This window comes from Mizuhopecten yessoensis, unplaced genomic scaffold (genome assembly GCF_002113885.1).
Source record: "Mizuhopecten yessoensis strain PY_sf001 unplaced genomic scaffold, ASM211388v2 scaffold5193, whole genome shotgun sequence".
NCBI classification, from domain to species: Eukaryota; Metazoa; Mollusca; class Bivalvia; order Pectinida; family Pectinidae; genus Mizuhopecten; species Mizuhopecten yessoensis.
In genome coordinates, this window is record NW_018405926.1 from 1100432 (window position 1) to 1117958 (window position 17527).

Consider the following 17527-nt stretch of genomic DNA (forward strand, 5'->3'; position numbering starts at 1 on the left):
AAAATTATTTTTTTAAATTCAATTATCTAAAACATCATGATAAATAAACGTTTTTTTCGGAAATGAAAGCCATAGGTCTCCAAAATCGCCTGTTAATTAATTGCAATCAATTTTGAGACATAAACACTGTAATAACACGTACCCTTCTCCTGGTGTCTGTACATGGTAGGGTGAGTGCAAGGTTTAACAGGTGAATACAATAATACAGACAGCTCTCCGGTACATTATTACGAGTCAGTGCCTGTAAAAAAACAGAGGTTATCATAATCACACTCTAACAAGAAACTTGTATAAATTATCATCCAACTAGAGACATGGTATAATTATAAGTTGTCGTCAGAAATCGAACTGGGTTCTTATTGTATTTAAATGATGGAACAATAGTACGTATCTGTTTATGTATTACATTTACAAAACTCTTTTATTTTTCCTTTTTAAACATGAAGCTTCAAATGTTTTATTTCAAAGACTGGGTTGCATTTGTGTATCCCGGTTGAAATGGTGCAGGTGGCGCAAAAATATTCTGCAATAACAACTGCACTTGGACTGAACTGTAGACAGAGGTAAAAAATACACAGTTTTGGAGTTTTGTGACAAACAAATAACAATATTCAAGAATAATATACCCTTTCAAGCTCCCAGTAAATTATATAACATATCCAAACAAAATATCTTAGTGAATCGACCTTGTTTTTTAAAGAAATAATGCAAACAAGTAATAGTCAGCATTTTAGTTTCGATCAGGCATATGTCTGGACATATGAGGTCAGCCATGGTTCAGATCTGATCAGTGTGTCCTTTTTTTTTCAGGTTCAGCTGATCGAAAAAGTTGAACCGGATATGCAAAAGAGGCCCTGGTGATCTGCAATAAACTTGGTTTTCATATGACCTCTACCGTTTCAGGGATCTTAAACCCTGACCCATAATAATAGGGATTATCCTTTACAAATCTCAAATACCTCTGTACAATCTATAATCCTTACCCTATGTAAGACTGTAAATAGGAAGGCATGAAGAGTTCTACAGTGGAGAATCTTAAACATGTCTTTATATGCGGGGTTTATCTCCCCTGGAGGTTTGAACGGGGGCCAAGGCGGTGTCTTCCCAGAATACTTCCCGTTCTGCCGAACACTGTGAATATATAAAAGTCCTCTTCACCAAAGTCAAACAAAAGCTCAATCCATCTAACCAACATCGTAATGTTGCATTTAACTAATCAATATAAATATACTATGTTCACATATTTTCTACAAATATTTCCGAAGTTAATCTTATTTTCCAACCTTTTTTTATTTCCTAGTACATTTTCATGAAACTTAATGTTTGGCTTTAGACTTTATAATACAAGGAAACCACTATATCTTTAAAGCATTTATATCCATATCTTTTTACTGTGGAATCGTTTATTTTTGTGGAGTTTTATTTTGTGGCTAATCTTCATCCACAAACTTATAGGTCCACAAGATTAAGGTAATTACAAGTTTGATATCAATCTATTCTCTGTATGAGTTGGTACTCGACACTACTCGTAATCCATGAATTCATGTACCCACGAAATGTGTTTTTTTTGGGGGGGGGGCATGAAATTTGGGCACCACGAAAATATCTGATTTCACAGAATCTTGCATTTATTTTTGACATTTCACCTTCATGCTGGGTGTCTTATCTAGCTATAAGCAAGTCAGGTATAAATCACAAATTTAAATGATAAAACAGGTTTTTTAAATACATCACATTCCTTATGTGGTTTTAATTTGCATATCGTGAAAGACGTAAATTCTTTTTTTTTAATTAATTGTTGAAATTTATGATGTAATCATTGCTTGATTGACGTGAATGATAATGATAGAAAAAGATGATGAGGAAACTTGTTTATGATGATGATGATGATGATGATGATGATGAGAAATATGAATATATATAGATGCTAATGATGAAGATGAAGAATAGATGAAGATGATGTTTATGATATTGGAAGTGTATGATGATGTTGATTGCTTTAATGCTAATTTTTTTTTTTTTTTTAGTTAATTTATAAATGGACAATTATGATAACTGACAGTCTTCAAAACGTCTCACACCATTCAATTACTTCTATGTACTTCAGTTTAAAATCATCTTTTTGCATTCGAAGCAGACAGCATGTTACTTCAGTTCAAGATTTACAATTATCATTTTCAAAACATTTTAAAGAGAAAAAGAAATGTTGCACTTACAATGCGCTGTATCTGTCCATGGAAGATTGGAAGTCCTTTTTGTACACGGCTCGTAAAGCGACATGGACAGGGTCAAACTCCCTCTCCCAAATAAAATCTGAAACGCAAGTGGTCAAGTGTCAATGACAAAAATAATGTCCAATTATATATATATATTGAACTTGATAAATTTCAATGTCCAAGTATATTTATTTTGAACTTGATAAATTTCAATGTCCAAGTAAATTTATTTTGAAGTTTATAAATATTAATGTCCAAGTACATTTATTTTGAACTTGATAAATTTCAATGTCCAAGTTTATTTATTTTGAACTTGATAAATTTCAATGAATTACAACGGAGTGGAGACAACACCGGTAATCATCTAAATTGCAATGGGATTTCAACTTATAAGGGACGTTGTTTATCTTACCAGCCCTTTGATTGATAAATTTCAGACAATTATACCGGTTTTTCAATGAAGATTTTGTATGGATTCGTTTTGAATTTTTCTCTTTAAACTATTCAGGTTGTGGATATTTTTTAGTTGCAATACATCTATTTTGTTGTATGCCATTATTTGTGCTGATTTATGATTTCAGCAAATTTAGCAAAACTTTCCAGAGGCACTCATTTGTTGAACTTTACCATTAATGTGACGATTCTCATAGGAATACCTAATCTGGTATGACTGAATGTTACATGAGAGCTGTTACTTTTCTAAATCAGAAAAAAATACCTGTAACTTTATTTTACATGATAATAATACATTTGTATGCATGTATTGCAATTAAAATTATCACTAACATATTAAATTAATACAGGGAACTCAATTTTTTTGCACAAATTGAATTTTTTTCTTTATTGTAAATTTGACTTAAAAATGTATAAAGATGCTAAATAAAACCGTTTATGCTATAACTGTACATGTAATTACTACACCCTTGAACACAAACCTTTAGGTACATAGGTTCCTTGTTGTAATCCTGCCCCTGCCTCAAAGTTTGGTGCTTTATAATCTGCCAACTAATCAGCATTAAATGCAAAAGAGTTAAAATGACATAAAAACTTGTCGATCATGTTAAAAATGTATACAAGATTATACCCTATTAATATATAGAATCGCATGCATTATAATGAAAACCAATGTAAAATTTCACATTCGACTTTTTTACCCTCTGTACATGTGATGAGGGCGTATTTATCATTACAGAGAGTATAACTAAACAACATAATATACATAGCAACTAAATGTGAAGGGCAAAAATAACGCTGGGTGTATACAGTTGGTCATTGTGTATGTAGTGTGATTGTCATTCTCGTAATTATACACAAATCACCTCCTTCAGTGTGGGTTCAAATAGTTCCGTGCCATGACCTATCATTCCCGACTTCTCCGGCATCAGGTCGGTCAGTTGGCTGTGCTGGCGGTCACTGACACACAGCAATGTGGACATCTCAAGTCTGACCAGGTCCTTCTCGTCTATACCTGTACCCAGTAATATACCATCAACAACACTCTCAGTGTAACATACCGGTGATAACTCAATCATTAAGTGTGGTAATTTTTACAGCTTTTTATGTATACGTTAAGTTAATTACATTTCAATCCAGTTAATTTTGCAACATAACAATTCTGTGCCTGATGTGAAGACAATAGTAATTATTATACCTCATCTTTTTAAAACTGTATCTGATTGGATGATACTGGTCCCATGACATGGCAATCAAACATATGTCGCCTTCACCAAGCATTCTCTTGGGAGAAGACTTACATTGTATAAAGGCTATGCCTGTTGTCTAATCCCTTTGTTTCGAAACAATAAAATATCTTGACTTGCATCATGCACTCAAACTTTCCCAATCGTATTTCCCTTATTCGGAGCCTCCCTAAAAAAATTGGCAAGAGCCACCACAACCTAGTTCAGAATGACAGAAGCAGATGACAACAATGGCGCTTCAACCAGCTGGTCATTTTCTTTTTTTTTTGGATATTAAAATATTTAAAGATGTTTCTGTAGGGAAACACAATTTTTTGTTTCTTTGAGGTAAATCATTTTTTTTATTTTTTTTATTTTTTTTTTTGAAATGTCACATAGACAATTTTATTGGTTGTGTAAAAAGAACTTCTCATAATCCATACTTACCAACCTGAAGAAAATGTTTAGAAATAAGTAATTGTAGTTATAATCGACTCCACACATTTTTATTTGAATTTCTTAATTTTGCATATCGGGTATATCTTTGAAACTTATTTGAAACATCGCGCAGGAAGGTACACATAATTTAGCATTAACTTTATGTGTGAGAAAACAAACGTGGCTGACGTCAACCTCATTTTTATTTATTTTTTATTTTCTATTATATTTTCAAAATTTTATGACATAAACATATATATAAATATACATACAATGTACATGAGCGTCTAGAATCGCCTTTAAATAATGTATATACTGTTCAAAATATTCTATCAAGTGTCAGTATTCGTCTTACATTATATATTAACAAATAAGTAAAGATTCACATTCTGATATGAAAAATAAACTTCCGGATATTCTTGTCCGTACTCTATTCTAATTAAAATTGTATTATAATCCAGTGTCTGATTTCCGGTTAGAGTCACGATGGTGAACAGACTTCGAGGTAAATCATGTTTCACAAGGGCAAGTGAAACATGATTAACCTCAGGGAAACAAAGAACCATGTCTCCCTACAGTAGGGTAATAAATATATAATGTTTCACTATTTTGAAGTGTTAATGTCTGAATTTACAGCTTCAAGCCCCATAACTCCAGCAAAAATAGTGGAATCACAAATTTCTTTCCTCATGCACATTATAACATATGATGTACTTTCACTGTGTTACGCCCCCAAAAAAACAGGCGGCGTTACGCTCACAAGGATCATGGACAGACTGATGGACAAAAAGATATAATAATTATACTGCCAAACTTTGTTTGGCGGTTGTTATAATAAGTATGTCTACACCCTAAATCTACTAGCAAGCCACAGTGAACTTACCTAAGTATGTCCGCACTCCTAGAAGAGTGACCAGATATGACAATGCAGCGTCCACCATGGCCAGTTGTTGCTCCAGCTCCAGTTTAAAGCTCGGGTCTGTGTTGGGGTGGTTTGAGTAGGATAACCAGTCAGTCACATGATATCTTTAAAGTCAATATATATATCTCAGACAAGTTTGATTTGGCTGAAAGTCCTCAAATGTTAAAAACAAATATGTGTTCTACGACTGCTGTTCAGCTTTTCATTCAAAGAACCATACTGAAAATTTATCCTAAATAGTCATGACATTTTACATTATTAACATAAATTATAACATGTTTACGAATAACAATTAACTGTACATAATTAAAGTAAAAACATATGTAAATGTGTTCCTTTGATGTCGTTTACAGTGCATATACACATCACAATTCTCAGGAATGTTTTAATACTTGATGATCCATAAAATGTTCATGATATCTGCAATCTTAGATGAAAATGTGTGCATGGATTTACTGTTAGTAAAATACTGTTAACCGGGAATGTTTTGCCGCAGATCAACTTTCACCTTTTTCGCCCTCCCCTATGTATTAGTACACAACATACAATATATAATAATTACATATTAAGGGCGAAATTTACACTGGACAAACTTGGACTTTATCAGTAAAGTGTGAATATATACAGTAGTTGTGACGAGTCTTACCTTTCTAAAACAGTCTGTACAAAGTAGTCGGGGTCCAACTTACAGGCACACACCTACAAAACACAAACAAGATTGATTTTTTTCTTGGTTGGAAAACACTCTTTTTTTTTTAAGGGAAAATTTCAAATTTTTACTCTCCTTTTTTAAATCTTATAACTGAAAATCTTTAACAGCTCAAATGCAAATAATTCATTTCAAATTCTGGCCTTATATAGGCATTTGATGACATCATGTTTTCATCTTAGATTTTTATTAGTACTTTTCAAGACATTTTTACATTTTGCCACATGGTCTCTCCCCCAATGAAATTTTGAATGGTATGTTAGACTCTTTTCCATCAGCAAAGTGACTTTAGCAGTTGGTCAACCTAGCTATACCTGTTGTAGACATAGATCAGCATCCACCATGGAATAGCAGAAGTGACACTGGACATAGGTCATCGCTTGACCACGGATCTGGAGACCATTCCTTATCCACATGTTGGCGTACACCTCAGAAACACAGACCTACAAAGAAAGCAAATTATTAACAATATTCATACTGACCATTGATTGCCATATATTTTTAGTCAGTTAATTGATTTTTCAATCACATATGCATATGTATTCGAGTGCAGTGTGCTGAGCCTCAAAAATCTTATCCTTAGGGTTGGGATTATCAACATCACACAGAAGGGATAGACTATTATCAACCATAGCTATACTGAGTAACTTTAAGTATTAACATTATTTATTTTACAACAATTATGAAACAAGTTATTTCAACTTATACATGTATATTATGCTCCCTAGGTAGTTGAGAAAGATATTGGCTAGTTGCAAAGGCCCTATAACCACGGATAATAATTTGTGAACCGCTTTGAGACGACCTACTAACTAGTTTGTGATAAAGCCGTATATAAGAACCTCAAATTATTATTATTGTTATTAATCAATCTTGTTGGCCTGAATTTTAGCACGGAGGGGGGTCTTATTGTAGGAGGAAACTGGAGTACCTGGAGAAAACCCATGTGTTCCGGCAGGTGACCCCATACCTTTTCATGTCTGATCAGAGAATCAAACCCTGGCCTGGTGAAAGGTGAGTGTGTAATTATCCACTGCCCCACCCGACCACCCACCGAGTAACTTTAAACACACAATCTTGTCTTACCTGTATCTGTAACAGGTGGTGAAGGATAGTTTTCATCTTCTTTGGAGCCAAATCAAAGTCCGTAATAGGGATCTCTTGATTCTGAACACCATGTACCAGGAATATTGCCAAGTAGCGATGTAACGGCAGGTGAAAGGACAACTGGTATGGATTCGGCTGAGGACAAAATACATAGTCTCACTGCACTGAATGAACTATTACATCACCATAAAAGAGCTGAATTACAAATTGTATTAAAATCAATTTGTTTGTTTCCAAATCCTTTTGTGTTATTGCAATGTCAATTGAATATGTCTCAATAAGATAGTCCATATTTTCTAAATAATTCTCATCAAAATTACACCATGAAGGATTACCTAAAAACTCAAATGGAAGTCCAGATTTTCTCTTCAATATCCATGGGGTTGGATTTTTATTATATTTTTTTTAATATTTTATTGAAGTTGAAATAATTCTTGACACAGGAATTCCATAAATGATTCAAGGTATTTTTTTTTTAAACTGAATAAACAAAGCTTTTCAATGAACGCTTTTAGATCCATTATTTGCTGCTTTACTTAAATGCAAGAAAATAATTCAGAGAAAAAAATGTTTCAAATTCCCTTATTAAAAATAGGCATTGTACAATGTTAGTAACTGTAGTGTAGTTGTGAAATGTCCACTAAAAAAAATATATTATTGCACAGTCATACAATGACAAAATACAATGAGTCTAGTTTAAAAACCTCCAGTTCTGTTTTTTTTTTCTATGATGAATACATTCAAATAAATTTATCACAAATGTATTTTTTTCAAAATGGCTTTAAATATGTCAATGAATCTATAGCTATCTGGTTTCTAGAAAGTCAATTTCCATTAAAATTAAAAACCCTGCTATAAATCGTTCTAGACTGCTATACCTATCATAAAGACACCTTAAAGTTTCATATAAATCTTAACCCTTTGATCTTTCTTTCCATGTTTTAACTTATTCACCCCTGAAGACACATTTGAACTCTTCCAATTCAAAGGTTGGAATAGTTCATTGTGAAATTTCAGGGGTAAATGAGTGAATACAGATAGAATTTAATTTCTTGTCTACAATATAGTAGAAATGCTATTCCAAATGTAACATGATCCTATTTAGGGAAGCTATAGATTCATATTACCTTTGTAGACTCCATACAGTTGATGGCATCGAACCATTCCCTCAGGTTCTCCAGACAAACAGATACCATACTCTTGGTGAAATTGGCCGTCTCCTAAAAACAATAACAACACTGCTTGCTACAAAAGTTCACTATGATTACTGTGAAATCAGATATTTTCGTAAGGCCAAACTTTTGTGGTTTCCAGAAAACAAACCCCATTTTGTGGGTTCATGAAATCGTGGGTTCATGAAATCGTGGATTATGAGAACCCACTCATACGGAGATTGGCTGTATGTCAAACTTGTAATTACTTCGCAGACCAATAGATTCGTGGATGAAGATAACCAATGAAATCAGTGAAATTAAATACCTCGCAAAAAATATTGATTTCACAGTAACTGTTTAGCTGTACACATTCTCTTCCATAGTCAAGTGTCTTTGTGGTTATCTGTTATGTAGTGGGAAATTTATTTTACTGAAAGTTTGCTGTAGTCAAAGAAATAATGGATATATCCATGAAAATAGAAGAAATAAACCAGGAAAGTGCTAAATTCGAAGACATTGCTTTCTTCAGCTAATACATGTATACGTAGTTGTAAGTTATCAAAATTTACTTAAAATACATTCTGTATGAAAACAGTTTTGAAAAGTCTTCTGGCCAGGGTGATAAGCAAGGAAAGGTTGAATTCTGCATTATATTTTTTGTTGATGTAAACTTGACCAGATTACTGTATACCAGGACACTTTCACACAGCCATACACTGCTGAATTCCATTTTTTTTCCAATGGTAATTTCGCCCTTCTCATCTTATTACTATTTATTATATCGCATATTGTTCACTGTAATTATGCGGAGAGTCAAAAAGGTGAAAAATTATTAAACATTTAAAAAAAATTGGTATACAGTACTTGTATATATATCTGTGATTCATGTAAAAGATGAACAGAGCTTTTAAGTTCCAGCATCAAAGAGGTTTGATTATGACTGCCATTGTCTTTTTTAATACTTATACTTAATTTATGAAATATATAGATTAAGGATTTTTTTGATTTTTTTAGGGGGGGGACCAAGATTGTCTATCTAACATCAGAAGATTTTACCTTATTTTTGCAGTGGAACATGAGAGACCACATTGGTGACGAAGCGATTTCCAGTTCGGCTGAGAAGGCAGCGTAGTATGTCTCTGGTTCGAACCCCATGTGCTGGCTCAGCTCACGCTGGTTCAAGTTCATACCTGGTTGAAATTGGAAAAGATAATGGCTATCCTGAGCATGAAACTTAATTTTTAATTGTTTGTTTCCTTTTTCCCTACTTTAAAGTTACTCTAGGGAGCATCATCAGAGAGTTTGTAGAGTCAATTATATAAAATCTAAATTTAATATGGTATTGTTGAGCATACTACGGTACCGTGTCCCATCTTGAATATGGATTGAAAATGAAATATTTAAGCTGAAACAAAACTCTGGGGAGAATCCTATTATTCTATATATTTTTAATAGCCCTAAGAAAGTCTTAAGAATGAACCACTCATTAATTAACAGAGGGTGGGTGAATCTCAGTCTAGCACCTCACCTTGGAAGTAGCAGAGAAGTTCAAGCCACATGTTGATGAGTCGAAGGTCGCCGAGGAACTTGTGGGATATGGATTGATGGGACAGAAGGTTAATGAGGTCGCTGACCACTGGCCAGTAACAGTGGTCCTTCATCACATCGTTATCACAGTCCACCACCATGTGCATGTTCATCTGGGCATCTACAGCAAACAAGGTTCATTTCAATTCTAATCAAATTCTGAAACATTTCAATGGAATTTCCATACTAGTAGGTTAGATTCATACAGAATTACGACAATCTTTGAAAAACATGTATGACACGTATGAGCCAATCACAGTCCTCGTTACTGGTGTAAAAACACAACTGAAATTTCAAGTACATGATCATGTGCCGACAATGTCATGAAATCCTTAAATCTCAAGAGCATCAATCGTGACTCTAATTAATCAACAAAATAAACGTTTCAAAATACCGTTATATTATAAATTATATACTGATTCAGAATTAGAGGTATTATCAATAGATTGTCATTTTGGGAAAATAAGACACCTTTTTAGCTAGGGGAAACAGCCTGTATTGGTCAGTAAAACTGAGCAAAAAGAATCAATGGTAATAGCCTTGTTGTTGTGTACGATTTAAATATGTCATAAGTTATTTCACTACAGCTGAAGCTTCTATTTATAAAATAGGTTTTACAGACATCATATTCTATTGCGGATAAATATCACGGTAAGGTCTCCTTAAGGCGTACCTTGTAGTGTGCTCTGCGTAACGATGTTCTCCACCATGTGGGTGAGACTTAGGATGAGGGTATACAACAGGTTATACTCTTCGACCATCTTTTTAGCCAATGTCTCGTTACTAAACAACTGCACGCTGATGTGGACAACCCGATTAGCGATGGCCGGCCGACTCAGTCCGTTCACCAGCACCAGCGATATCCTGCTGTAGTGATCAATGAAGGCTCTGGTAAACGCTTCCTGTTGAAAAAAAAAAGTTTAATAATTAGTTGACACAAGCTGAAGAGCCACAGTGAGATGATAAAATCAAAGTGCACATGGCACTGGAGGATTGGCGGCATGAGTGTATGGGTTTTTACAGATTTTATCCGGAAAGGCTGACAATCCAATCAAGCCCCGTCTGATAAAAACCTTTAGAAATAACATATAAATGCATTGCAACGTAAAAATTGTCAAATTTAGTAGAATTAAGCAATATCTTAGATGTAACATTTTTCCAGCTCAAGGAAGGAGTGGATATTTTCTAAAATGGCTGGGGAATCTTTGTACTTTTATACAAAACATGACAGAAGATTGTAGTCAGAACGGCTGATCATGATCAACCATCTCTTTTAAAAGCCACTTCTTATGTTTCCCATAAGTGATTTCACTGTGAGCTAAACCTGTATTAAAAGTCCACCTGTGTTAAGTGACCACTTTTTTGGACTTTCTGAGAGTTTGTTTCTATAACAGGACAGATTAAGGAAATCCTTGTACAGTATGTTAATGAATGCGGGTTGAGAATATTCTACCCAGTGAGTATAGTTTTATACAATGTACGCCATCCTGAAATTGATTCTGTAAGACATGCCTTGTAGTCGTCGTCCGGAAGTAGGCTGAGGAGAAGAGTGACCATCCTCTGTGGGAACTCAAACTTGACCATCCAGAAGACCAGTTCCTCCAGCAGGGTTTGGTGGTTTAATGTCTGTGTTAGTCCTGGCATCCCAGCCAGCATTCCTGGAGTTAAACAATGTTAAACATTTAATACAGTATTCCTACATTTACTGTACACCAATGTCACTAGCAAATCTACACTTAATCTTCGAATTATATACAAGGCCTTTAGACATTTTTCTAGATAGCTATTTGGACAGATTAATCTTAATTTTTAACTTTATAGATTTATTTCTTATTTGGGCTTTTCCATGAATTATCATACAGGGGAGTGGCAGGCACCTGTATTATTATATAATTGGTGGTAGTTGTAAAACCAGATCTGCCTACAGTTTCTGATATTAAATCATATTAAATATTTTATGGGTGGTCTGATAGTGCCCCCCATATGGTTATTTCTGGAATGCTCCTTAAAGAAAAAAAATGTAAATAATAATTTTCTTTTTCCAATTTTGAGCAACAGGAAACAAAACAGAGACCCAAAATCAACAAATACCTTTTGATAGAAATTAATTGATAAAATTGTTTTATACATATTTGCTGCATTTATTTGCTTTATGATTTTTTTTCACTCATGCTGTAATAATTTCCTTTTCCAAAGAAAGCATTAATTTCTATGTGTACAAAAATAGCTATTAAACCTTACAAAAATGAAAGAAACCTATTATAATTACTATATATCAATTTAATGTTATAATTAAGGAAGTCTCGATTGTAAGTGGTTCCTATTTAACAATTACAATGCCTGAAATTTTGTCCTGTTGGTTGCATGACTATCACTGACATAAATGCAAAGGTCCAGAAAAATTGGGCAAGGCCAAAACATGAACATTTATATTACCTATGTAATCGTCAAAGACTTTTGGGTATTTCATATTTTCTACTGTGGCTTTGAATTTCTTCTGGCTTTCTGCTTTATAGGAAGTTGTATCCTCTTCTGGATTTTCAACTGCAAAATAAGAAAACACAACAGATAGTTATAGACTTTTATATACAGCATGAAAAATTGTCTAAATTTAAGCATCATGTTGCTCTTTTTCATACCATAAACCTTAACACCTAACAATTAAAGCTGATCTTAATGATACTCTACATTGATAATCTAATGATACTTTCCATTGATAATCTTAATGAATTTTGCATTACATGATGACAACAAGGTTTACGTTAAGCAGTACATACGCCCCGTCACACCTTTAATTGAATACAGGGCATAACTCCGTAAATTACTGCCGGATAATGGAGGTTATTGAACTCATCTGAGCTTTTATAGTAATTAACCTTGAACTCATCTTACCTTTTATAGTAATTAACCTTGAACTCATCTGACCTTTTATAGTAATTTACCTTGAACTCATCTTACCTTTGATAGTAATTAACTTTGAACTCATCTGAGCTTTTAAAGTAATTAACCTTCCCATGAAGTTTGAGCTTTTAAAGTAATTAACCTTCCCATGAAGTTTGAAGTTAATCCATTGAAAATTACTTGAGATGTTGAGCGGACACTGTTTCAGCAATTGATCCAAGGGACATAACTCAGTAAATAAAGGTCAAATAAGGGTGGTTATCTAATTTGTCCGAGCTTACATGAAAATTAAACTTCCTATGAGTTTGAAGTTATTCCGTTAAAAATTACTCTCACCTGATAGCATAATAGGTCCTGTGTTTTGACGGACATATAAAAACTATGATTTGAAATGTGAATTTTCTGAAGAAATTTTTGAGAAATATTTGCTGCTCTTCTTGCTTATTATATACATGTGCTAACTATTTTACCCTGTGAAGCAAGGAAACAATAAATATATGAACAACATTCGTCTTTCATCATGTCACATGGAAAAGTCTTCAATTTGTTAAAGATATATGCCAGATAATTAACTCCTATACACTATCTACATAGATTCAATTATGATCTTCATATTATCCCTCAGGGGCAAAATATATATATATCTTTTTCATTAACGTATTAAGTAAAATGTCCACCTGATCTTAAAAATCAATCAAGTCACATGACCCCCTGACCGAGGACCACATCGTATATGACTTGCTGACCTATGAAGTCATATGACCTGCCAGAGTGGCATACTAACCTTCTGTCATGTTTTTGTAGATGACCGGGTTTGTGAGTGCCTGGCCCATGACTTTCCTCATGGCTGCCCCCATGTCACTGAGACTGTGCAGGAAAGTGAGGTACTGCTCTGCATCCTGCATGGCCAGAGAGTAGGTACCCTGCATGTCTTTACAAACAGAAAAATAATCTGAATTACATTTTTCTTTCACAAAATCCAGTCTCAATTTAACAGTAATCTATTGTAACAGTAATGCCAGCTGCAGATACTCATCATTACACAGTCAAACTCAGTTTAGTGAACTCTGTCGGGTAGAACATATTATTTCAAAATAAAGTGGAACTGGCATGGACTGGGTCCATCGTTGGCTACCAGGTATACACGTAGCTCAATTGGAAGAGCGTCGGTTTAGAGTTTGGAGGGTCCTATGTTCGACCTGGTCTTGCTGTTGCATTTCTCTTTTTTTCTGTTAAAATATTGGTGAGCTTGCAGAATTCGAACCTGGAATCTTAAACTACAAATATAACTGGGGTTCAGTTTTACTGATGTGCATTATGTATACTGTGACCCAGAAATATTCCCGTAATATAGTGAAAACAAACTACAGGACAAACCCATAGTACCATGAAGTATATAATATGCAAAAATCATCATTAAATAATCTTCCTCATAGTAAGTTACCTGGATTTGAGCTGTCTCTGAGATGGTGTATGAGTCGGAGGACTACTCTAGGTAGCATGGCTTCGGCGATGGCCAGCAGGTCTAGAGGAGGGGTGGAGTGTTGCTTCCCACGGTCTGGTCCATGACGCAAACAAAACCTGCAGAAATGATATTCAAGACAGAACTTTATGTGGGGAAAGAAAACATCAGGGCAAATCTCAAACTGACAAATTAAACCTACGAATATTCAGGATCAACCCATCAAAAATTAAATTATCGTATATAGTTTCTATGATTTTTTTTCACACAAGATATGTTCAGGATCTCTTCATCCAACCACACTACAGGCAAAATATTATTTACTTTGTGTTTATTCAGAAGAACCTGATAAATGATGTTAACATATTTGGCCCCTGACCTTGAAAGTGGGTCAAGGTCATTCCTCCTATCCGCAATGCAAACACACTTAATATTATTGTTCACTTTATCCCAGTATGTTGAAAATGGATCATATATATATATAATACAAAAACATTAAAATATTAGGAAGTAATTGATATGCTTCGAAACTCTATCCTAAATGGCTAATTGTTTTGTTATAAAGAACAGATCTACTTTCAAAGCAAGAGTTCTTAGGTTCTACGACCCATCCTCGATATCCAGGGATCAGGGTTCTACCTTGCTTTAGTGTGTACAGTCAACATGTACAAAGCATACATCCATAACTATATACGGTTTATCCTTGGAAGTTATAAACTGGCCTAAGAAGGGAAATAAAGGTAAATATTTAAAACATTTTAAATTTCCTCCTGTTCAAAAGTAGGGAGTTTCCCCAAATGACAGGAATTATTTGTTTGACAACATGAATAGATTTATGGAAGATCTACATCTAAATTTTGTCATGGACACAACACAAAATATGTCTAGAAATATTACTTTATCAATTTTTTTTCCTAATGAATATAAATATCTTGAATAAAAATGTGGTTTACAACGTTAACGGCCCATTACAACTAATATATTTCCACAAATTTTAAAACAATTTCAAATGCATATTTCAGAATCTTATGATGTTTGTCACAATATCATAATTAAAATTAAATAAAAACCTTAATTATCTGAAAATTCTTAAGCTGACTGCTCTTTCCATTTTTTGTAAATATGTTGCAAAAAGTTATTCAAAAACTCTTACCACCCCTGGTACATGTAGGTCACTAAAATGATGGACAATGCAACTCTTTTTCACTTGACCAATTAAAAATCCTCAACAGGAAAATTTATTTGAAGCGATAATTTGACATGAATATTATTAAAGGGGAAAATTTGGTAAGTTTAACAATATTTACCCGTCTTTGTTCATGACACTGACGTCGCCACAGTCACACGCCCCGCCCGCTTTGCTGCGGAACATATTGAAGTCATGTCCCTCATGTTGTCCTGCCTGAAAACACTCTGCACACAGCGACATACACGGCGAGATCCCACAAGTCCGGCAGCGGTAAGCCACAAAGTTGGCGGTCCATACCAGTCCACAGATAATTGCATTGTCATATTGTTTAACTGCAATTTCAATAGAAAAACATGTTTTATTAATTAATCTAAATTTTGTGTTAAAAAGAAAAAGATAATATGTGTTGGTATTCAATTATCTGATGAGCTAACCTGTCGGCTGTTGACTATTTAGATCCAGAAATAAATGACTGGCCGTACATTAGACATAAACATTTTATTTCCTATTCAGAAAGGGCAAATGAATCCACAAAATGGAACAAGAAAAACCCACTGCACTGACTGTTGATCAGTTAACATATATACATACAGCTGTATGCATATCATCTAATGGTTTGAAATTACAGCATCCATAAGGTTTTTTTCTTTTTTGCATAGTGACTTTGATAGTGGGTCAGGTCTTTCATAATCATGTAGGTAAACCTGCAACCTTTATCTGCATATATATATATATATAATAGTCTCTTCATACGTCTCATTTGGGAATATTAGTCATATTATCAAAAGTTTATCTTTTTTAAATATCCTTTATATAAAAGATCAGTCATAATTTGTTCATGCTGAAAAGTTAACATTCAAATGGTAGTCCATGCATTATACTCTATTCTTTTTACTTCTACTTTTGAAATTTGAAAATGAACATTCTCTTTAAATCATTCACCCCTGAAGACACATTTGATCCCCATTTGATCTCCTCCGATTCAAAGATTGGAATAGTTCATTATGAAAATTCAGGGGTGTATGAGTTAGCTTTCAAGGGATATTACCCCAGAAAATCCACTATTTGTTACTTATCTTTTCTTTAAATGATTTTTCATAGTGTAATCACTAACAATTATTATTAAATCTCTTTTTCTATCAGCTGGGCAGTAACTCTAGATTTGTTTACAACAACCATAAATATCCTTCATTATAGGAATGTTACATATATATGTTATCTCAAAGAACTTCTGCTTATCTCTTCGACATATTGTTCATTGCATTCATAAACAGTGCATCATGGCATGCACATATATACATGCATCTCTGATTCAACCTTTTAAAAAAAATGGGACCAGACAGTTCCACTATTGTGTACTTTTTACAATATATTAAGTTATTGATCATAATATGTAGGACTAGTCTAGAAGAGCAATAACAATGTTATAAGATTAAAGCTATAGTATTTAAGTTAATGAGTATCTTGTGCCTGGTCCCTATGCACGTATTTATCAGATTATGCTGCCATTCCATTCATAGTGTTTGCACGTTCAGATGTAGGCGTACAGAAAATCGGCCAAGCATCCCAGGAATGTAAACACCCACGCCATGAACGCGCATCTTTACAAAAGATAACATTCATAATATATTTAAGCAGCTGTCAATTATATAATATTATGAAAGCATGAAAGAGGAACATTAAAAAGAACACCTGTTTTTGTGAATTCGTCAAATGTGGATCCTCCAGCAATCAGCCATCGACACCAGTCAATCGTGTCAACATCGTCAATAGATTTTGTTTTTGGGTCGAATAAACTGTCCAAAAGATTATTTAGCGATTGGTTATTTCCACCCCTGCGAAAACACTCTCCTTTATAATAACTGGCAGTATTTCGTTTCCCTCTTTTCATAAGAGCTGTCACTTCGGGTCCTGGTGCAGCCATGTTGATGTTTCCATGGCAGGACGACGGGAAGAAAATTAGACTTCCGCTCTATTTTCAAGTGTTTTTCACACCTGAAAATAGTCTAATTGTTAGCAACTTATACTTCTAAATGCCACACATCTTCCTAAAACTTCAATCACGCAATCTCTTCTCCTATAACTTGCATTTTACGCTGGTATTTACATACCACCACTGGAGCACCTGTAGGGTTGTCACAATTTATCAGATTAAAAGCACGG

At 34.0% G+C, this 17527-nt stretch overlaps 1 protein-coding gene across 1 annotated transcript in view; it reads right to left on the reverse strand.

The window, feature by feature from the left end:
* LOC110450371 (E3 ubiquitin-protein ligase UBR3-like) overlaps positions 1-17506 on the reverse strand; it is a 39813-nt gene extending 22307 nt beyond the window's left edge. Inside the window, exons 1-19 of the mRNA XM_021497852.1 lie at positions 17057-17506; positions 15483-15696; positions 14158-14294; positions 13498-13644; positions 12249-12356; positions 11325-11470; positions 10486-10714; positions 9754-9933; positions 9282-9415; positions 8199-8291; positions 7051-7206; positions 6279-6407; positions 5902-5954; positions 5217-5359; positions 3536-3684; positions 3152-3221; positions 2217-2313; positions 984-1131; positions 143-241 (exon numbers count right to left, since the gene is read on the reverse strand). Coding sequence (XP_021353527.1) covers positions 143-241; positions 984-1131; positions 2217-2313; positions 3152-3221; positions 3536-3684; positions 5217-5359; positions 5902-5954; positions 6279-6407; positions 7051-7206; positions 8199-8291; positions 9282-9415; positions 9754-9933; positions 10486-10714; positions 11325-11470; positions 12249-12356; positions 13498-13644; positions 14158-14294; positions 15483-15696; positions 17057-17288 — 2664 coding nt within the window. The 5' untranslated portion in view covers positions 17289-17506. The remainder of the gene's footprint in view (positions 1-142; positions 242-983; positions 1132-2216; positions 2314-3151; positions 3222-3535; positions 3685-5216; positions 5360-5901; positions 5955-6278; positions 6408-7050; positions 7207-8198; positions 8292-9281; positions 9416-9753; positions 9934-10485; positions 10715-11324; positions 11471-12248; positions 12357-13497; positions 13645-14157; positions 14295-15482; positions 15697-17056) is intronic.
* Positions 17507-17527: the final 21 nt, after the last annotated feature.